This window comes from Lissotriton vulgaris, chromosome 5 (genome assembly GCF_964263255.1).
Source record: "Lissotriton vulgaris chromosome 5, aLisVul1.2, whole genome shotgun sequence".
Lineage (NCBI taxonomy): Eukaryota > Metazoa > Chordata > Amphibia > Caudata > Salamandridae > Lissotriton > Lissotriton vulgaris.
Window position 1 is genome coordinate 57,777,778 of NC_141693.1, and position 23,208 is coordinate 57,800,985.

Here is a 23,208-nt window from a genome sequence, read left to right on the forward strand (position 1 = left end):
GCTTCATCGCTGGCACTTACTGCTACTTGACATTGTGCACACTTTATGCCTAAAGCATGGAAACAGATAGACTTGACACTAAAGAAGAAACGTTGTGGGGGGGGGGGGGGGAGGGGGGGGGGTCGAGGCACCGATGAGCACCCGCTGTGGATACAGGACTACAGAGCCAGAGTGCTGCAAGAAAGCTAAGGGGAGGATGGAGGAGAGTCACCTGGAAACACTGGTGTTGGGGGAAAAAACTACAACTGTAAAGTCTGCAGGAGCAATAATGAAGTAAATATGAAAATGTGATTAGGGATTTTCTGTTAAAAATGAAAAATGAATTAAATGCAATAGAGAAGATCCCTATCATTGAGGCTGCCACTGGCGTTATATATTTGTCTACCTAGATGAAATTGTATAGGCCTCCTCTTTGTAGGAGATGATATGTCTTCCATTGGTTCAACCTGTTAAAGGTTAATAATTATGTTTTTATGGTCATATAGCACTTTAACGCACTGTATATGAAATCGAAATTATTTAATTATGTATTTAGATGGCAGTTACTGGTTGAATTTGTATCATGATATTCTGGAAATGATTGACATGTAGCACTTTATCTATTATGCACAATTCTGCTGCTTCTCCAGCTTAATATTGCTGTATGAAACCGAATGTTTTTTTTGTTTATTTTATTTCAATGGAATGTTTAGATGAAACTCACTGGTCAAGTCTGTCTTAAAAAAAAATACCTACACTAGCTGTTCCTTCCAGCTCAGATCATCTTCATGGCCAGCGGCATCGCATAAAGGGCTCGATAACAAGACCCCAGCTCACCTGGCAAACAAACTATACTCGTTCAAGGAACAACATCTGGAGCATGGATATCACCAGACTCAAGACAAAAAATTGTAAGACGAAAAACCCAGGAGGCAAGCCTTCTCCGTTTATGCTCCCAGAATCTGGAACAGCATCCTTCTCAAAGTGGCATCAGCTCACAAACCCCCCAAGCTAGGAAAATGTTGAAGACCCATCTTTCCAATGAGCACTATCCCTGACCTGACCGCCCACCCTTGACCTTCCCCAACATCTGTCTCTTCCCAGGGACCAGCCCCTAGATTCACACTCTGTATCCAGATTGTAAGTACTGCCCATATATATATATATATATATATGTATGTATGTATGTATGTATGTATGTATGTATATATATATATATATATATATATATATATATATTAAGACTGTCAGTACCAGTAACAGATGTCCAGAATGTAAATTCTGGCCACACATATCCACATTGTTCTTAAATATGTCATATCTAGATCCCCTTGGCTGATTAACCACGTCTGGAACTTGTCCAATACAGGTGCCGGCCACACGTACGGTCTGTGAGAGAACAGACAACCAAAGAAGTGATCACAGTATGTGACAGAAAACAGACACAGGAAGAGTGCAGGTCCCAACCCCAGGCAGGGTCTGTGACAGAGAACAGGCACAGGGAGAGTGCAGGCCTCAACCCCAGGCAGGGTCTGTGACAGAAAACAGGCACAGGGAGAGTGCAGGCCTCAACCCCAGGCACTGTCTGTGACAGAGAACAGGCACAGGGAGAGTGCAGGCCTCAACCCCAGGCAGGGTCTGTGACAGAAAACAGGCACAGGGAGAGTGAAGGCCTCAACCCCAGGCAGGGTGTGTGACAGAGAACAGACACAGGAGGAATGCAGGCCCCAACACAAGGCAGGGTCTGTGACAGAGAACAGACACAGGAAGAGTGCAGGACCCATCCCCAGCCAGGGTCTGTGATAGAAAACAGACACAGGAAGAATGCAGGCCCCAACCCCAGGCAGGGTCTGTGAGAGAGAACAGACACAGGAAGAGTGCAGGCCCCAACCCCATACAGGGTCTGCAACAGAGAACACACAACCAAAACTAGAGCGGGCACCAAATGTTGACACAGTCTGTGACAGAGAAGAGTCACAGGAAGGGAGCGGGTACCAGCTTCTCACAGGGTCTGTGATGGAGACAGACATATTGGGAGAGTGGGCACCAGACTCCTACAGGATCTCCAACAGAGAACAGAAAGGCAGATCAAGACAGCAGGTGCCAGCCTGATACAGGGTCTGTAAGAAAAAACAGACAGCATAACATAACATAACAGGTGTATTTGTAAAGCACACGATTACCCGAATGTGTGCTGGCGCTGAATAACAGAGGTTTATTGTTCCCCAACTCAATGGTGTTCATTTTATCGACCTCAGATTGATGAAAGGCTGAGTGGACCCGCCAGGATCTGAACCTGTGACTAGGAGGTCGAACACAGGCCCCTGCAGTGGCTGCTTTAGTCCACTGAGCCACCAGACCCGGCCACAGCAGACACCATACAGAGTAGAAGGCAAGAAAGAGGCAGACAGAGAGAGAGAACAGACATCAAGCCCTTTCAGCGTCCATGATAGGAGTCAGAGCAGGTTCCACCCCTTTACAAGTTCTGAAGCAGGAATCAGACGCCAGCCTCTTACGAGGTCTGCAACAGAAAACAGGCAACACACTCATACAGGGGTCCGTGACAAGCAAGCTGCCAGAACGAGAGAGCAGACACCAGTCCTTTACCGGATCTGCAACAGGGAACAGGCACAAACCTTATACAGGGCTGCAACTGGGAACAAGCAGGATAAGTGAGAGAGCAGGCAGCACGCTGATGCAGAGTCTGCAACAAGGAACAGGCAGCCAGACCGGGAGAGCAGGGACCGACCCCTTGCAGGGTGTATAGCAGGATGTCACCAGTCAGATTCAGAGCCTAAACAGTAGGGTCAAAGGTTTTGGCACAGGATCCCTGTGACAAACTGCTTCCTGGCCCGGAATATCTTCATGTGCAGGAGGCCTGTACCACGAGCCCCCTGACAAGGGCCCTACATCTGGAGTGTTAAATGATTGGCTTTGAGCTCTGGTTTAGGTAAGGAGCCAATTTGGACCGGCCACCAGCTATCTGTCCAAAATGATGGATTGTTCCCCAGCACCAAATCCTCGGTCTTGGATGAGTTTAGCTTCAGACAACTGTCTGTCATCCAATTAGCTATACGGCTCATACAGTCGTGAAAATTAATCGCCGTCTGGCTGGAAGAACTGCTCACCGAGACCACAATATGAGTGTCGACACGAGGGAAAATCCATACATTTTTACTAGCCTGGCAATGGGGGTGACGTCGAGGTTAAAAAGCGTTGGACTCAAAGAAGAACCCTGAGGAGGGTGAGACAAGGTTCCCCGATGCCACTTGTTGAGACCGTTCCGACAGGAAGGAGCACGGTAGGGACAGCGCCTTATCATGTGCGCTACACCCTGCATTGCATCACCTCTTCTGCTGTGTTTGATGTCCATGTGAGCCCGTGCGCCACACCCTGCATTGCTGCACCTCTTCTTTTCTGTCTGTGTCCATTTTTTTTTTTTTTAATATATTTTTATTGCAGAGTTATAAACCACAGGATACAATTAGTCAGCCAGTTCACTCGTGGCATCCCCCAGTTCAGTAGTAAAACACAGATCGTACACAGCCATTCAGCCCGCATCCCGGAGGCCGGGCGGCATAATACTCCACTTCAAGAGGAAGACATCACGGTGCACGTCCCATAGGGACCATGGTTGATATATCGTTTTACGTATCTGCTTTTACCCCCCCACCCTCAACATTGCTCCCGTCAGCCATCCCAGTGGTAATCAGTGGTACCGCCCCTGTCGGGACCTGCCCCAGGTGCTGTATGTCTATCCTGCCTGGCCGCTCCCCCCAGCCATTCCGCAGTCCATGCAGTGCCCCACCAACCTATTAATTCCAAGGTGCCCTGACGGGCCACCAACTATGTGGCTTCCGACCCACCCCAACTCCCATTAACCAACCCCCCCCAAAACCCCCCCTCCCCTGGCAACTGCTAAGGTGCATGCCCCGTCCCGACAAGTTGGATGGATCCACTACAGAGCGAGTTATGATACTGTTCGTGTTCGCCCCGCGGTGTCCACCGGCCTAAGACTCACCGTCCTCATCATCCACCATAGAATCACGCAAAGCCTGCACCACTAACTCCCACGCTCGTGCCGCATCCAATGCTTTCTCATTCCCCATCTTAACGGCCTGCTTCATCCGGAGCACACTCTCGCAGTCAGACCACCGCAGCAATTCATTCTTCCATCTACGCAGTGAGGGTCCCCCCCTGGACTTCCAACGCCACGATATTTCCCTTTGCGCCAATATGAGGCCCAGATCAATGAATTTGCTCGTCACCTTGGTGTGTTTGGTGTGCGGGAACCAGAGCAGCAGGCATGCCGCCATTTCGAAATCCACCTCCCTGTCAGTCACTTCGTTCAGGAGGTCCCCTACCTCCGCCCAATAGGCCGCCAAGTGCGAGCACCCCCAAAACAAATGGTCCATGATGCTCCCAGAGACGAACACCGTGGGCATCGGGCATCCGGTACCTGAAAGTACCGCTGTAATTTCTCAGGGGTTAAGTAGGCCCTATGAAGCACATAGAAATGTACTTGCTGAAAGCGCGCATTTCTCGTGCCCTTCCACGTGCGCCGCAGGATATGGCCCCACGCGGTGTCCGGTATGGGCCGGCCCACACTCTCCTCCCATTTAGACTTGAGCCCCTGGAGCGGTTCCAGTCCCTCATTCAGCATCCTATTATGGAGGCACGTCACAGCTTTGAACGTACCTGCCGCCATTACCACATACTGGCACGCCATAGTCGTCGTCGGTTCCATGAGTCCCCCTTTCCAGTGCTTCTGTATGGCAGTCACCACCGCCACGTGCAGGAGGAACCCCCCGTCGGGCAGCCCAAACTGGTCCCGGAGCGCTTCGAACGGTGCCAAAGCCCCGTCTATGTATAGGTCGCCTATTACCTGTAGTCCCGCCTCTTCCCAATCCAGCAATGGGGACCAATCCCCCCCGTGCGGCAAGGCCGTCAGCATGCCGATCGGGATCTCCGGAGCATAAGGCCGCGGGGCCTTCGCCCTCCGAAGGCTCCTCTGCCAGCACAGCCGGAGTGTCCGTTCCTCCATAGTGAGGCCCCGCAACTCAAGCCTCTGTTGCATGATAATATAGGACAGTACGTGGCGTTGTATTGCCCGATCCCGGTCCTCCTCTGGCCCCCGAAACACCCTAGCCACATTCTGCGTAAGTACCTGCAACTGCGCCGCTAGATAGTACAGCTCGAAATCGGGCACAGCCATGCCCCCTTCTATCTTGGGGCGAAGGAGCGTGCTCAGGGCCACTCTACGGCGGCCTTGCCCCCATAGGAAGCCAATAATCATTGACCTCAGGTCTCTAAAGACCCCCTGAGGGATCCAGACAGGCAGCGTCCGGAAATAGTAGAGGAAGCGGGGAGCGCCACCATTTTTAGGAGGGCGATCCTACCCAGTACCGTCAGCGGGAGGGTCGACCAGAAGGACAAGCTGCCCCTCAGTGCCCGGACACATCGACCAATGTTGCCCTCCAATAGGTCCGCAGTCGCGTGGTAGATGCGGACTCCCAGATAGGTGAAACAAGATGGCTCCCAGACCACGCCCAAATCGCCGCCGGGGTCGGGCGATCCCGCTCTCAGTGGAAACACACAAGTCTTCGCCCGATTGACCTTAAGGCCCGAGAGCCGGCCAAACTCCGACAACAGGTCCATCGCTCCGTCCAGTGCCCGCGCCGTGTCAGCTAGGTACAGGAGCAAGTCATCCGCATATAGCGATATATAATGCCACTGCCCACCGCTGGCTATCCCCGCGTACCTGTCACCCGACCTCGCATGGTCCGCCAAAGGTTCCATCGCCAGAGCAAACAATAGAGGGGACAGGGAGCACCCCTGTCGCGTGCCCCTGCCCACCGGGTACGCCGCAGACACCAGACCGCCCAAACGCACCCTCGCCGTCGCCGAGGTATATAAGACCCTCGTCCACCTGCGGAACCCCTCGCCCATGCCAAACCTCTCCAACACTCCATCCAGGAAAGACCACTCTAAACTATCAAAGGCCTTCTCGATGTCCACGGACAGGGCCGCCGGGGCTCCCTCCCCGTCCAAGATGGCGTCCATTACACCCACTAGGCGGCGAATATTCAGCGCCGTGCTCCTCGTGGGTATAAACCCGGCCTGGTCCCTGTGTACCAAGCCCGTCATGTGTGGGGCCAGCCTGGTGGCTAGAATTCGGCTCAGAATCTTATAATCCACCGTCAACATAGATAGCGGGCGATAGGACCTCACATCCGTTGCATCCCGGCCAGGCTTTAGGAGCGGCACAATCAAGGCCTCTCGCATGGACCCAGGCAATTCCCCGGCCTCAAAAGCTTCCGTATATACCACCAGGAGCCTGGGAGCCAAGCTGTCTATATACTGTTGGTAAAATTCAATCGGCAGTCCATCCACCCCAGGCGTTTTGTTGCGGGCCATATGTTTGACGGCCACCCGTATTTCTGCAAGCGTGATCGGGCCGCCCAATTCCCTCGCGTCTTCCACGTCCAGGACCGGAAGCTGTCTCTCCCCTAGGTATTCCGCAATGTCCTGAGCCCCCACCCCCAGCTGACTCTGGTACAGTTCCTCATAGTACCCCCTAAAACATTCCAATACCGCTGCCTGGGAGTATACCATCTCCCCCTGCGCATTACTAATGCTGAGGACCGGGCAGCCCCTAAGTTCCGGGTTAGCTAGTCTGGCCAAGAGGGTGCCCACCTTGTCCCTCTCCGCATGTGCCCTGATGATATACTGCCTGTAGTCGTAGCATCGTAAACGTTCCGTCTCGGTGGCAACCACCTCCTTCGCTTCCAATAACTGGGTCTGCAAATCCGGCCTAGCTGGCCTGCGGCGCTCCAGGTCCCTCAAAGTCTCTTCCGCTTTCAAGAGTGCATTCAACACAGTCGTTCGAGCATTCGAAAACCGACCCAAACACACCCCTCTCACCTCCACTTTCATTGCATCCCATTCAGTAGACCTACTCGTGGCCGTGCCCTCATTCATTCCGAAATAGCTATCGATGCCTTGCTGGACCGCATCGCTGAACACAGAATCCTCAAGCGTCTCCGGCCGAAGCCGCCATGTTGGTATCGCTGAGCGCTCCCGCTGCCATTGAATGTGTACCAATAGGGGGTTATGATCTGAGATAGTCCTAGCCAGGTACTCCGTATGAGAGATCAATGGGGCTAGGGACCCACCACAGAGCACCGAATCGATCCTGACATGCAGATCATGGAGAGCAGAATAAAAGGAATAATCCCTGGCGTCCCTGTGCCGCTCCCGCCAGACATCTAGCAACCCCCATCTATCCTGCCAGTCCTTCCTGTGCGTGGCCAACCTGCGCACCGGGGAGTCCACCAGGGGGGGATGGGATCTATCCAAAGCCACATCCGTGATCGAGTTGAAGTCCCCCCCTAGCACTATCGGGCCCGCCAGGAAAGAGGCCAAGGACCCCGAGAGGCCATCAAAATATCGAGCTTGATCAGTGTTCGGTGCATACACACAGCAGAGAACCACATCCCTACCATATAACCTCCCCTCCACCGCCACAAACCGACCATCCGGATCCACCACCTGATTCAACACTTGAAAGGGTATCCCCGCCCTCACCCAGATCAACACCCCCCTGGCATACGCCGAGTAAGTGGTACCAAACACCTGGCCACGCCATCTTTTCTGCAAGGCAGTGCACTCTTTTTTAGTGAGATGAGTCTCTTGTAGCATAGCTATCTGAACCCCCCGACGCACCAGGTATGCATGAACTTTGTGGCGCTTTATCATAGTTCGCAGCCCCCGGACATTCCACGTCAGGCATTTCAAATTAGGTAATGTCCCCATTCCAACTCCGAGCAGTTCGATTCAAATAACGAAGGTTCATAGCCCCCCCAATGCAGTTGCCCCCCCCGAACACCCCCAGAACAGAAAAACTCCCCAAACCCCACTCCCCAGGACAGAGCACACGAACCCAATGTCAGCCCCCATCCAAACCTTGATCCAACTTCCCACACTCCTACCCTGTGGTCTCCACCACAGTCGGCCTTAAGGGCCCAAGGGGGGTGAATCACCGCCGACCCCAGCTAGCGGAGCCCGCGCCCCGCGTCTTCATCCCCTACTAAGCACTCAGCCCCCCCACCGGCAACCCGCCCCCCATCAACAGGATACCACCCTACCATGAAGTCACGATCAAGTCCCAAGGCAGCCTCAGCCGCAAAATATGCCATCCGATGTCTGTGGGGTCACTATCGGCCCCTTCGAGCTTTCCGCCTCTGAGAGTTCTTCTCCCGTCCTGCTGCCTTCCCCGCCTGAGTCCGATTCTGCCAGTTCACTGGTCTGTTGCGACCCCGTAATGGCCGCCGTCGCTGCGAGCGCATCCCTCTTCTCCGCCGCCATTTGAGCCTCCCGCTTCTCCCGCTGGCGCCTGTTGCGGGACCTGATGCGCTGCGATTGTCTCACCCGGGGTGGCTTAGGTTGATCTCGCCTGCTTTTATGCGATCTGTCTGTCCCCGCTCTATACAACTCCAGCCATTGCCAAACTTCATCCGGGGTCTGAAAAAAGTGCGTGGTGCCATCCATTATGATCCGCAGCTTGGCCGGGTAGAGCAAGGAGTACTGGATGCCTTCCTCCCGGAGCTCCTTCTTCACCGCTAGGAACGATGCCCTATTCTTCTGGACCGCTTGGGTGTAGTCCGGGAATATCGTGACCTTACTGTTCTCCACCTCGTATGGGCCCGACATCCTGGCCCACTGGATGAGGAGATCCCGGTCCTTGTAGTGGAGGAGCCGTACCACCATCGGTCGTGGGGGGCGGCCAAGCCCTGGCGGGCGAGCAGGTACCCGGTGAGCTCGCTCCAGTGTAAAAAAAGGAGTAAGCCCCTCCGGCGCTACCACAGTGCGTAACCAGTTCTCCATATAGGCCACCGCATCCTCCCCCTCAATTTTCTCCGGCAGGCCTACAACCCGCACGTTGTTCCGTCTATTGCGGCCTTCGGCATCCTCCGCCCGTCGCTCCAGTGAGTCCAACCGGGCCAATATATCCGTGATTCTGTGTTCCGGGGTCACCACTGATGGCTTCAGGTCCAGCAACAGTTGGTCATGGTCCTTGACCCTGTCCGCTAGCTTCGCGTGGTCCGCTCGTAGCAGCCCCAGGCCCGTGGCCACTTGGGCGATGTCCTGGTGCAGCGCCTCCTTAGTCGAGGTGATCGCTTCGAGTATGGCATCCAAACGCTGGTTCAGCCGCTGTTCCTGGCCCAGCTCCGGGGAGGGAGTCTCGCCCATCCGAGTTGATGTCGCCGGGTCCCCCTCAGCACGCTCCTCGGCCGTCGACCCCCCGATCGCCGCCATTCCAGGGTGCTGCGTCACAGGCCCAGGAGCCCGTTGGCGTCCGCTCTCTTAGTGCAGTGCCAGCCCCCTAACACCGGGCAGTGTTCAATGTCGCCACCGATGCCCTCGGAAGCAATGACCAGCTTGACGAACTCCGTTCAGCTGTCCCCCTCGGAAAACTGAGGGGGGAAGGATGGGTCCCGGGACGGCGGCCAGCGAGGGTCCCCCAGGTCCGGGTGAGGCAGGACAACGTCCCCTGGTCTCCGGGCACAGCACCGCTGATCCCAGTGCTTCGAACAGCCGATTGCAGGATCTCTTGCCAGTTGGTGACAACTCGGCTCAAAGCGAAAGTACGGGGCTGCCCGGCCTCCTCGCCGCCATTTTGTTCGCACCCTCGGCAACACCTCGGTCGTCTCTTCGGCTCGATCTCCTCGGGGCCAGCAGTCCCCCAGCGACTCTCCGATCGTGCCCGGCTGTCCCCTTAAACTTCAGAGGGCAGGAGCGTCGTCTCCGGGTCGCCCAGGGTACCGAAAACAGGAGAATTAGCGGGATTCCGCGCGGAGCTGCGAGCTCACGCCGCCATCCCGATCGGCGTCCAAGCCACGCCCCCTTTCTGTCTGTGTCCATGTGAGTCCTTGTGTCACACCCTGAATTGTCACGTCAAGTCTTCTGACACCAATGTAGTAGCGCGCTCTAGTGTACGACGTCACGTGGCCACGTGACGTGCCGCGCCCGCGCAAGGCTACGCAGGCTGCGTAATGTTTGGCGCGCATAACCGTTAAACGCCAGTTGAGGCTCGGCGCTCTTCAGAGGTAGACGTGTTTTAATAAACGAGGTTAAACACTACCAGGTTGCAGCGTCGTTCATTGCTTGGTGATCGATAACTTTAAAATGGCGACGAGGGTGGGATAGCTGATCCCCAACCCTGCAGTGAACCCAAGACAACCACCGAGCAAGCACCCTGAAGAGCGCGGCAGAGCCGAACAATCTGGAGCTTCCCCAGGAGGCCGAAACGGCGGAAGTCGAGGAAGGCACGGCGAGCAGTCAGCCAACAAGGTTAGCGTCCACCGGCCAAGAACGAGCTGGATACCTTGATAAAGAGCGAGGGGGCTGACGCAGGTGGTCCCCAGAACCACACATACAAAGCTGAACGAGACAGCGCGCCAGGAAGCCCCAAAGGCCAAACGAGCCACCAGCCCACGATCAAAAGTGAAAGAATGAGCGTACAAACAGGATACGCAACAGCGCCGGTGCAATTCCTGCCCAGGCCGGGAGAGCCGTTGATGAAGTGGGAGGATTGGAGAGAGTACATTGACAACTTCATTGGCGTTCTAGAGGACGAGAGTGAAGAGACATTCAAACCATCGAGAAAAAAACGCATCTTGCTATTGAACTTAGGCCCTGAAGGGTTGAGAGTATACAAAAGCCTCGTGCCAAAGCAAAGGAACAGCACGGACGATGATGTGTACGCTCATACAATTGATGACCTGAACGAACACTTTAGACCAGCGGTATGTGTGTCGGTGGACAGGTTTAACTTTCAACAAAGAAAGCAGCGCCCTGGGGAGACGGTAGAGGAGTACGTGGCAGCGCTAAAACGGCTGTCAGCCACGTGCAAGTACGACAACTGGGAGGAGGAGTTCATAAAGGAAGCAAGTGGTAATGCACACCACGTGCACCTCCGTGCAAGATAAGCTATGGGCCAGTGGAGAAACCACTCTGAAAGATGTGATGGTCATCGTCAAAAGGGCAGAGCTGGCGAGGAGGTGTGCGGATGCAACAAAGAAAGAGACCACGTCCAGTGTCATGGTGAACAGGGTAGACGAGGACGAGTCCCGTAAGGACCACTCGGCGAAAAGGACAGCAGAAAAGAGTGGCGCCAAGGGGAACGGTAATGGCGGACCTCCAGGAAGACACGCGGGAACCAGCCGGAAGCCATGCTACAGGTGTGGAAACTGGACGCACGAAGCGCATGATAGAAAATGTCCGGGGTTTCGTGCCAAATGCATGTACTGTGGAATTATTGGACACTTCGAGAAGGTGTGCAGGAAGAAAGCCTCCAAGAGCACGGTGAGATTAATCAGCCAGGACAGCGACACACAGGAGGAGACACCGGAGGAGGAGGTAGCCACGGTGCTGGGCATATATGACCAGGTACTGGGAGCGGATGGACAAGTCATGAATGTGGATGGGAAAAGATCTATGAGGCCGGTGTTGGAAATGACCATAGGAGGAATCATGATCAGTGTAATAGCTGACACTGGTTCGCCGTACACCATCGTCCAGAGGGCCGTGTGGGAAGAGAAGTTTGCACCAAGACTAGGCCCGGAACTGGAGAGGTTAGACATCCGCCCCGTCACGTACAACGGGGACCGCATACCAATGGCGGGATTCCGACCACTGAAGTTCGAATTCCGGGGCCGATCGGCCTCCTGCAAGCTCTACGTATCAGAAAAAGGACCCTCCGTGCTGGGGTGGCTGGACCAGGGTGACCTGGGCATCAAGTTGGACCCCGGAGGTGCAGAGCAGATCTTACTAACTGAACACGAATCGTGGCCTGACCAAGACACATGGAGGAAGACATTCCCCAAGGTATTCGGAGGCACGGTGGGGAAGCTAGAGAAATTTGCACATAGGATCATTTATTTATTTATGTATTTATTTATAGGCTTGTTACGCGCCGGCATCACACCCGAAGGTGTATCTCCGCGCGGTGCTGTGAGATGAGCAGGTCGAAGAACTCCTCCTAGAATAGTACAGTCTTTAGGCGTTTCCTGAAAGCTGAGTGATTTTGGCAATCTCTAAGGGAGAGGGGGAGGTTGTTCCATAGACGTGGCCCCATGATGGAGAGGGCACGGCCTCCCTGTCTGGTCTTGTGGTGTCTAGGAACCTGAAGCAACTGTTGGTTGGAGGACCTGAGGGTGCGGGATGGACGGTGATAAACAAATTTATCTGCCAAGTAGTGTGGTCCCAGATTGTGTAAACTTTTGTGTATCACACAGCTGATCTTGAAATCTACCAGTTTCCGGATAGGAAGCCAATGAAGGGCTTTAAGGAGGGGGAGGGACGGTGTTCTGGGGGGGTGTTGGTCACCAGCCGTGCTGCGGTGTTCTGCACCACCTGTAGTTTATTGAGCACTCCCTCATTGGCAGCTAGGAGTAGGCCATTACAATAGTCCAGGCGGCTCAAAACGAGGGCCTGGACCAGGGTCTTCCGGGTCTCGTCGGGTAGAAGGGGGAACACCTTCCGAAGGAGGCCGATAATGTGGAAGCAGGACCCTGCAGTGGTGCTGGCATGCTGAAAAAGGGTGAGGTCCTGGTCTAGACGAACCCCCAGGTTCTTTACTACCTGTTTGGGGAGCGGGGCCTGTCCCAAGCTTGAAGGCCACCAATCTGGGGTCCAAAGGATTCTCGCCTCCCCAAATAACATGACCTCAGACTTTCCCACGTTACACTGTAAAAAGTTCTTGGCCATCCAGCTGGCGATAGCAGTCATGCCGTTGGAGAAAGCTTGTCTAATCTCTGGAGTAAAGGTCTTAAAAGTAAACAGCAGCTGCGTGTCGTCAGCGTAGGAGATAGGCATAAACCCAAAGGACCTTGTCATGTTGGCCAGAGAGGAGACATATACGTTAAACAACGTAGGGCTAAGACATGAGCCCTGCGGGACTCCTCTGATGATGTTAGCCGAGGTGGAACTAAAGGAGCCCATGTTCACCTTCTGAGTCCGCTCTGAGAGAAAGCTGGTAAACCACGCCAGGGCAGATTTGTCGATGCCTATCTCCTTTAATCTGGTAAGGAGGGTGGCGTGGGATATGGTGTCGAATGCTGCGGACAAGTCCAGCAGCACCAACACCACAGACAGCCCTCTGTCCAGGGACATGCGTATGGCATCCGTAACGGAGAGGAGGGCAGTCTCAGTACTATGCCTAGGCCTGAACCCGGACTGAGAATGGTCTAAGCTGCCAGTCTGCTCAATGAAGGTGGAAAGATGGTAATTGACGTGCTTCTCCGTCAGTTTGCCGATGAATGGCAGAAGGGAAATTGGCCTCAGGTTGGTCATGTCTGACCAAGGGATGGCGGTGTTCTTCCTGATAGGCTTGACTATGGCCTCCTTCCACACCCGGGGGACCAGTCCCTCAGACAGGGAGCGATTGATCACCGTCCGAATGTAGGGGCTAAGGACACTCCCAATGAGGTGCATGACACGGGCAGGTACGAGGTCTACTGGGCTGCCTGACTTAATGGTCCCAATCAGAGAATTGACCTGGTCTAAGGTGATCTCAGGGATGAATGATAATGAGGCTGGAGCAGCACTGGCTGTTCCAGGCTGAAAACTGGAAGAAGGGACATTTTCATCCACGGATGTGCTTGATTGGGAAATTTTGTGGTAAATGGCATCAATTTTATCCGAGAAAAAACCGGCCGTGTCATCGCACAGTTTTTGGGTTAGCACTTCTGTACTGTCGCAAGCGACAGGCTTGGTAAATGTGCAGAGCACCTGGTACAACATTTTGGGGTCGTTGCCGGCCCCAGAGAGTTGGGAGATAATATGGGACTTACGGGCAGCTCTGATGTTTTTATGATAGAGTCTCATTGCTGAGCTATACCTATCTCTATCGACAGTGCTGCGCGAGAGTCTCCAAGATTTCTCCAACTTTCTGCAAGTTCTTTTCTCCGCGCGCAGTAGGTCTGAGTACCATAGTTCTTGTTTGCGGTCTGACCGCTGATTACAGCGTCTTAGGGGGGCGATCATGTTGACCGCCGTACTCAAAGCATTATTGAGTTTGGATAAGGCCAGGTTGGGGGAGTCCGAGGGGAGAAAATCAGGAGGAATAAAGGCAGTTCTAAAGGAATCAACGGACACCTTGTGCCACTGCCTGCGCCATAGCGGCAGGGGGACAGGGTTAGGGCGTTCCTCCGAGAGAGTGGGGAGGAAAAAGTTAATTATAAAGTGGTCGGTCCATTCCACCTGTGAAGGGGGATGACAGGTCAGGGAATGAGAATTCGATAGAATTAAGTCGAGGGTATGACCGGCCTGATGAGTCGGACCCCGGTTGCACTGTTTGAAGCCTAGGGCAGATAGGTCAGTCAACAAGTTGCGAGTTTCAGCGTTGTCAGATAGTTCGCTGTGGACATTGAAGTCCCCTAGGAGTACAAAATTAGTTCCTGATCTGATGTGGGGGGCTAGTGTCTCCAGAAGGGTAGTCGAGGCCTCAGTGTAGGGACCAGGAGGTCGGTACACTAATGCTCCCTTCCAGTAAGATAGGGGCGAGGAGCCAATTTTAAAAACCAGTATCTCAATGTCGTCAGTACAACATTGGTCGAGGAGAGTGACAGTAAGAGTGTCCTTACAGATTACCGCGACCCCGCCGCCAGTTTTAACAGGGCGGTCGAGCCTAAGAATCTTATACCCCGAAGGGACCCCCAAGGTGATAGCAGGGACCAGGTGGGGTTTAAGCCAGGTCTCGGTACAGAAGCAGTAGTCGGGGCGGTTTGAGTGTATTAAGTCCCAAACTTCCGAATGGTGCTTAGGGAGAGATCTGACATTACATAGTATGCTATTACCCCTGGGGGGCAAAGGATTGGGGTTCTCAGGGGTTGGAGTGTCTGAAAAAGGGGGACCAAAAAGTGACTGGAAATGACAATGTTTGCAGGAGAACGGGCCCCCGGGACATGGGCCGGAATCCTGTGCGCAGCCTTTAGGCGGCGGGTGCCACAGATTACGTAAGTCATTAGAAGAGTAACTTAATCTATCCGCTACTCTACAGGAGGAAGCAACAGAAGTAGGGGTCATGGCCCCTGGCCCCGGTCGGTCACGGACGGGCACAGACGGGCTCCTCTCTGGCTCGTCTCAGGCGCGACTAAGGCGCCCCCTGCGCGCAACCGCTGCGCGCTTGGGCGACGAGAGGGCTTAAATGCCCTGCCTGAAGAGATCTGCTAGAGCGCTAACAGCGCGAGAGTGTGGGTGGGGTCACTGGCTCTTCCTGTCCCGCCCTCCGCTCAAGCGGCACTGGTTGCCGTGTCGGACCGGGGCGGGGCAGGGGAAGAAACGAGCACAGGCCAAGAAGTCAGCGCAGTATTAGCGGTGAGTGTGCTAAAGTATTTTTAAAAGTATCAGTCACAATTTAAAATCACAATTAAAATAAAGCTGAGAGCAGGAGCCCAAACAAACAGGTACCGGCTAGTGGGGAGCGCCGGAGCGTTGACACAATCACAGCTGATAGTATAAGCGGGTCGGGAGACTCTGCCACCGTCTCTCCTTCCGCAAGCTGCCGCAGCTCCTCGCCGCCTTAAATGCCCTGCCTGAAGAGATCTGCTAGAGCGCTAACAGCGCGAGAGTGTGGGTGGAGGACAAGGCTGTGCCCGTGGCTCACCGGGCCAGGAACATTCCCATCGCAGTACGAGAGGCGGTGCAAGAGGAGCTCCAAGAACTGGAGAAGAAAGGGATCATTCAGCCCATCACATGTGCGGAATGGTTGGCGCCACTGGTGGTAGTTAAGAAGCCCAACGGGAAGGTCCGGCTGTGCGTGGACCTTAGGGAACTTAACAAGAACATTGTAGTAGAAAGGTTCCCCCTGCCAAGAATAGAGGAGATGCTGGCCAGCACCCGGGGCATCAAATGGTACTCCACCATCGATCTGACTTCCGCCTACCACCAGATAGCCCTGCACCCGGAGAGCCGCCATCTTACATCGTTTATCACCCCATTTGGGTGTTACCAGTTTCTCCGCATGCCATTTGGGCTGGCTTCGGCAGCTGCAGTCTTCCAAAAATTGATGCACCAGCTCTTCCAAAATAGCAGGGACGTCCAGTACTTTCAGGACGACATCCTGATAATGGGCCGAGACAAGCTGGACCATGATGCGAAACTGGAAAAGGTGTTACGGATACTGGAAGGGAAAGGCCTCACTGCGGAATGGTCAAAGTGTCGCATTGGAATGTCGTCAGTAACATATCTAGGACATGAAATAGGTGTGGACGGAGTGACCCCCAAGGCAGAAAATGTCAAGGCGATCCGCGAGGCGCCCCCTCCAACCAGTAAAGACGAAGTAAGATCGTTTCTGGGCATGGCCGAGTACTATGGGAAATTTGAACAACATTTCGCCTCCAGAACCCACCAAATGAGGCAACTCACGAAGGAAAGCACCGAGTTTCGATGGTCAGGAGAGGCACAGAAGGAGTTCGATGATGTCAAGAAAGCGATCACGGAAGCCATTCCTCTTCAGGGGTATGACCCCCAAGGCCGAACGGTCTTGACCACGGATGCCAGCGACAAAGGTCTGGGAGCAGTCCTTATGCAGGACAGAGGACAAGGACAGATGGAGACAATAAGTTTTGCCTCACGCACGCTGACAGAGACCGAGAAACGGTACAGTGTGTTTGAGAAGGAGATGCTGGCAGTGGTGTGGGCCACCGCGAGGTTCAGACAATTTCTGTGGGGCACACGGTTCCTATTGAGAACGGACCACAAACCTCTACTAAAGGTGCTGACGTCAATCGGGCACGCCGAGGCCACACCAAGAATATCAAAGATGTCGTTGAAGCTACTAGAGTTCCGGTATGATGTGGAGCATATACCGGGGAACAGGAATCGTGTGGCAGATTACCTAAGCAGAGCTGCTGCAATGGAATCCAGTGCCGAGAACATGGCATGAACAGAGGAGTGGGTGGCCCTCACAGGGGACCAAGGGGCCTCCATCAGTCTCACAGAATGGGAACAGGCATACGATGAGGACGTAGTGTTAAAGGAGGTGAAGAAGTTCGTGATGCAAGGATGGCCTGAAAAGAAAGCACTTGGAGGGGAACTCAGACCCTACTATGAAATCAGAGAGGAACTATCGGTAGGTGACAAGGGAGTGCTTGTACACAGAGGCGAAAGGGTAATACCACCCGCTAACCTCATCACCCGGCTATTAGACGCACTCCATGAGGGACACCTCGGGATCTGTAAATTGAGGCTGAGAGCCAGGCAAGACTACTGGTGGCCTGGAATGGACTTGAAGGCAGAAAGACATGTCAGGAACTGCACCAGGTGTCAAGGAGCGGATAAAACCCTCAAACTCCTCCGCCCTGAGCTGGGCAAGTTTGATCTACCCAGGAACCCTTGGGAAGAACTGAGTGTGGACATCCTGGGCCCCATTCTGGACATGCAAGGAGTGCAGAAATATGTGTGTGTCATGGTGGACAGGTACTCAAAATGGCCGGAGATAATGATAGGAGAAACCATGGACACAGATGCGATTATCAAATTCCTGGCAGACACGTTCGTGAGGGAAGGCATCCCCAAGACAGTGCTTAGTGACAATGGGCCCCAGTTTAAATCAGAGAAGTGGAACAGATTCATGAATAGAAATGGCATAGGAGCCAAACACACAGCCATTTATCACCCAGCTGGAAACGGTTTAGTAGAACGGTTCAACAGGGTGGTAATGGGGTCGATTCAAGCTGCCATAGCTGATGACAAGGACTGGGAGGCGGAAATTTGGCATATGATCTGGGCTTACAGGATAACGCCTACCAGCACAGGATACAGCCCGTTTCAAATACTAAGAGGACGAGAACCTTTCACATAGGACAACCGAGTGTGGAAGGAGAAAACAGTCACCAGTGAATGGTCGCCCGCTGTAGTGAGAGCCAACCTCGAGAGAGCCCAAGCAACCTACACCAAACATTATGATCGCAGACGGAATGTACGGAACACTGGACTAGAGGAAGGAGAGTGGGTGCGAGTAAGGTTGGCCAATGTGCAGAGAAAAGGAGAGAGCAAATACAGCAAGCCCTTGCAGGTGAAGGAAGTACGGGGCAGGGCGGCCCTACTGAGTGATGGCAACGTGTGGTCGCAAGATCGCATGGCGAGGTGTAACAAAATCTTGAACTGGGATCAGAGGACCACAGACTTGGACGAGGAAGAAACAGAGTTGGAGGAGCAGGAGGCTCTGGGGGGAGCGATTGAGGAGAATGGAGAAGGTGCACAAGAACTAGAGACAATGGTACGCGAGCAAGAGTGGATGGCACGAGGAAGTCGGAGAGAAGAAGTAGGCGCGGCTGCGCAGGAGTCAGAAGGAAGCAACGAATGTGAGAATCTCAACACCCCGGTAAGACTGACCCGTAGTGGCAGGGTGGTGTTTAAACCAGCAAAATTCAGAGACTATGAACTGAACTGTGAACGAATGAGTAACTGATTCCTCGTTGGAAAAAGGGGAGATATGTAGTAGCGCGCTCTAGTGTACGACGTCACGTGGCCACGTGACGTGCCGCGCCCGCGCAAGGCTACGCAGGCTGCATAATGTTTGGCGCGCATAACCGTTAAACGCCAGTTGAGGCTCGGTGCTCTTCAGAGGTAGACGTGTTTTAATAAACGAGGTTAAACACTACCAGGTTGCAGCGTCGTTCATTGCTGGGTGATCGATAACTTTACAACCAACAACTCACACCTCACTGCTACACTGAGTTCCTTGAGTCTCGTGCAACGTCCCACAACACCCACACACATCCCTTCTGATCCCCTGCAGCCGCCTCTGTGGCTCACAGTATACAGCCTATGATCCCAGCGCTCTGACAGACACACTGTGTGCTCTTTACGGGTTCTTATAAAGCCCTTATGGAGTGGATTCACTTACAATCCCTAAACACAAACAAACATACCTTGTATTTTCAGCAGCCGTCTCTAAGGACACCAAACATCCCTAAATATACATTGTATCCTCTTAAAGACTTAACAAATGTATTCATTTGTGAATCGTGATCGTCCACAGACATGCCTTGTGCTCCTCTTCAGCTTCTTCCTCTGTGGAACTTACACTGTCTTCACTTGTGAATCGTGAACACCCACATACACTCCTTGCACAGACTTCCCTTTGGGGCCCACGGGTGCCTTATGATCCATAAACATCCACACACAGACCCTGTTCTCTTCTGCAGCCTCCTCTATGGTATACACAGGTAGGGGGAGCAGATGACTCCATGCCACCGGGACACAACTTTTTCCATTTCTGGGCTTTTGATTTAAGAGATCAGTGCATTCTGGGAGTTGTAGTCTTGGTTCATTTTACTGGACCCTATTGCTTCAACACACCAGATGATAATGATATGTAAAAAGCTAAATCCAGAAATGGAAATGTGTTGTCCCAGTGACCTGGAGCCATCTGGCACCCTATAAAAATGGTGACTTGTGATCTCTGAACACTCACACACACTAGCTTGTGCTCTCCGGCTGCCCCTTGGTGTGTCTCCAAGCGACTTTGTGACCCCCGAACACCCGCAGACGTACCTTGTGCTCCTCTGCAGCCTCCTCTATAGGACTTGCTGAGTGAGTTTTATGCTCCTTGGACTCCCGGCAGACCCAGCACATCACCTTCTGATCCTCTGCACAGAACAGCATCTGTGCCTGGTTATGTTTCTCACACAGATTCTCCTCCGGGGGCTTCACGGGGGGCAGGTGAAGCTGTTTTAACATTTCCACCATGTTCCCCAGTTGCCTGTTGGGTCGGAGGTTTTTCCCAGAAGATATTTCCCTGCACTGTGGACAGGGGAAGTTTCCATCTCTTCCCTCCCAGCTCTGGGTGATGCAGGAGCGGCAGAAGTTGTGTCCACACTCTATGGACACCGGATCCTTAAAATATTCCAGACAGATGGAACAAGTGGCCTCTTCCTTGAGGTTCCCGAGCTGAGCTGCTGCCGCCATAATGCAGAAATGCAGGAAGTGAAGGTAAGTTTCATTTCTCTCTGTTTATGAAGTGGGTGTGTCTGTGCGTCTGCCCCTCTCTGTGTGCAGTGGGTGTGTCTGTGCGTCTGCCCCTCCCTGTGTGCAGTGGGTGTGTCTGTGCGTCTGTCCCTCTCTGTGTGCAGTGGGTGTGTCTGTGTGTCTGCCCCTCCCTGTGTGCAGTGGGTGTGTCTGTGCGTCTGTCCCTCTCTGTGTGCAGTGGGTGTGTCTGTGCGTCTGCCCCTCCCTGTGTGAAGTGGGTGTGTCTGTGCGTCTGCCCCTCTCTGGCTGCGCCGGGACTTCCGGGCGAGGTTTCCTTCCTTTTTCAGCTAAAATACCAGCAATTTGGTTTTGTTCTCAGATTCTGTTAGTGCCGGGAGCGGGCTCCTAAATATGGATTTCTATGAAATCCTCTGTGTGGTTCTGAACGTGGCAATAATTTCTGCGCCGGTTTATAATATTTGTTTTAGAACTGTACTGACATCTGGAAAATAATTATGAAACCATTTCTTCCTGCATTTGCTGTTTCACTTAATGTTCCAAAGGCTGAATTATAACTGCTTTCTCAATCCTTCACCTGTAATAATTCATAATCAGGTCACTGGCATCACGCGCTATCAGAGGAGCGATTTCTGCCGCAGGGTTGAGTAAATTATACAGCGAGATGAGGCAAATTATGCGGCGGAACAAAAATCTTTGACCGCATTATTTCAATATCGTGCACTTTTATCTAACACAATCATTGTCTGAGCAGAGGTTTGATATCATTAGTGCAGTTAAACACTTCACTACAACCTTCATCAGACAAGCATTTGCAATGCAATAGGTCTCGCATTTACACGATTTTAAACTATTGGCATGGTAATTGAGAACACTTTTTATTTATGTTATAAAAAACAAAAATAATAGAATTTGTCATTTACAATGCCAATAGCTTAACCCCTTGCATGCAGGTTTATTTCTCGCGCTGTGCGGGAAAAATAAACAGCCAGCGGGATTCGGACGGCTCCCGGGCATCGTGCGCACACGCCTACCGTGATGCATGATGGCGAGGAGCCGTCATGAACATAAAAGGGGTTAAACTTGTGTAAATGCAAGACCTATTGCATTGCAAATGCTTGTTTTTCTTTTTCTCTGGTCAGTGGTTGTTGGTACTTTTCAATTTCAAATGTTTGTCACTTATCATCACATCATCACTTGTTGCCGTCTCTTGTTGTTGTTCCTCATGGCTTGTTGTTGCTTGTTGTCGCTTTATGCTTCTTGTTGTTGCGTGTCCTTGCTTGTATTCATTGTTGGTTCTTGGTGGCACTTCCTGGTGCTTATTGTATTGTAATTTCATTTATATACCGCTTACTACCTCTGACAAGGCGTTGAATCGCTTTTTCAGCAGGTAACACGCTACTGCAGAACCCATAAAGGACTAGTGTTGAATTAGTATAGTGAAATATTAAAGTCATTTGAGTGGTGGATAGGTTAGCCTCTTATTTGGATTCAGAAGGATAGCGGAGGGATAGAAGAGGGAAAACGTTTGCATTTATGTAGCGCTTGTTAGACACCATTGGCGTGGGCCTCCCTTCCATTTTTTGCTGTTCCCTCATGTGTTTTTGCAGGTGATAGATGCTTTGGGCACTGTGCCACTGCTATTCAGTTCCACACTGCAAGTGCTCCCTATGGTAAATTGATGCATGGATTAGTGACTCCATGATTGGCTGCTTTGGTTTACTTGTCAGACCCTAGTACAGTGCACTGCATGTGCCCAGGGTTGGTAAATCAAATGCTGCTGGTTGGCTTGCAGGACTGATTGTGCCACCCACAGAAGCAGCCTGTAAAGTGTGTCTCAGGCCTGCCCTTGCAGAGCCTGTGTCCAGTCTGGTACTGCCATGTTGACCGGGCAAGTGCACCCACTTGCCAGTCCCTAAACCTTCCCTTTTCTGCATATTAGTCACCCCTATGGTAGGCCCAAGGGCAGGGTGCTTTATATGGAGAAGTGTGGCTCAATGGTTAGAGCGGCAGACCCTGATGCAGAGGTCTAGCCCGGGACCAGGGTTCAATTCCCCACCTCGGCGGGTCTTGGGCTCAAAATTCCACGGACCTGATAATTCTCGCCTCGGTGCCTATTCCAATCATGGAGTCCCACTCTGCAACTCTGGGCAATAGCTTGCTTAATCTCCACAACGGCCCCCACAACGCTAAGGATGCCTGGTCTCCACCTTGGGGGTGCCCAGGAGTGGACGCCTCACAGGGAAAGCCAGGATGGGTTTCACAGCGGTATTCGTACAAGCACCTTGAGACCCTTGTGGGTGAGTATTGCGCTATACAAGTATCAATTTACATTTACAATTTACATTTAAAAGGTAGGACATGCCCTGATGTGTGTGGCATGTCCTGATAGTGAATTACAGCCATCTTCGTTTTTCACTATTGCAAGGCTACCTGTTCCCCATAGGCCAGAATGGGCAGTTTGATTATAACATCTTAAAATCCTATCTGACTCAGAGGACTAGGTAGAAATTCGAGTTTAGTATGCCTGAACTCAGAATGATAAAATACATCTTTTAGTTAAGTTGGTTTTAACATTCTGTGTTTGAAAATACCACTTTTAGAAAGTAGGTATTTTCTTGCCTAACTATGCAAGCCTGCCTCTGCTAGGTTGTGTATTCCTAGTCTGGTTTTTGAGTGACAGGGGCTGGGGGATTCCAGTAGACCGGGTGAGTCAGCAGAGGGCTGAATCGAGCTATCTGCATGGAGAGTGAGGGGAGGGGTGGCACCTGGATCTGAATAGGTCTGTGCCTGCCTTATTTGGCGGTTGAATCAATACCCAGCACCCCATTGTGGGCGTCTTCAAACATCACCGGGGATCTCCTTTTTATCCTCCGGTAAGTTCAGCGCTTTCTGGCTAGCTCCCCTCGCAGTGCGAGCAATCTCTGATCGCCTCACCCCCTCTCTTCCCAGACCCACCGAGAGGCGAGGCACCTCCGTTTCCAGAAGGAGACCCCCAGAAATACTGCTCGGCTATTCCCCCGTGTACCTCTACCATAGGACCTGGGTAAGTCCACGGACGTGGTCTACCGGCCCGATCCACCCAGGCGAACCCTCATTGACCAGAACTCTTTCCCTCCCTAGCCCAGACCGAACATATGATTGGCGCCATCCCTGCACCAAGACGTCAGGGCTTTCTCGCTTGCGCCACACAGGTATACTTCAGCCCCCTATGTTCCTTGGAGTAACTGC

General features: G+C 52.8%; 1 protein-coding gene across 1 annotated transcript in view; it reads right to left on the reverse strand.

The window, feature by feature from the left end:
* The window catches only part of LOC147710144 (E3 ubiquitin-protein ligase TRIM11-like), a 188,138-nt gene extending 168,076 nt beyond the window's left edge, over positions 1 to 20,062 (reverse strand). Inside the window, exon 1 of the mRNA XM_086920838.1 lies at positions 19,546 to 20,062. Coding sequence (XP_086776964.1) covers positions 19,546 to 19,959 — 414 coding nt within the window. The 5' untranslated portion in view covers positions 19,960 to 20,062. The remainder of the gene's footprint in view (positions 1 to 19,545) is intronic.
* Between the last annotated feature and the right edge of the window lie 3,146 nt (positions 20,063 to 23,208).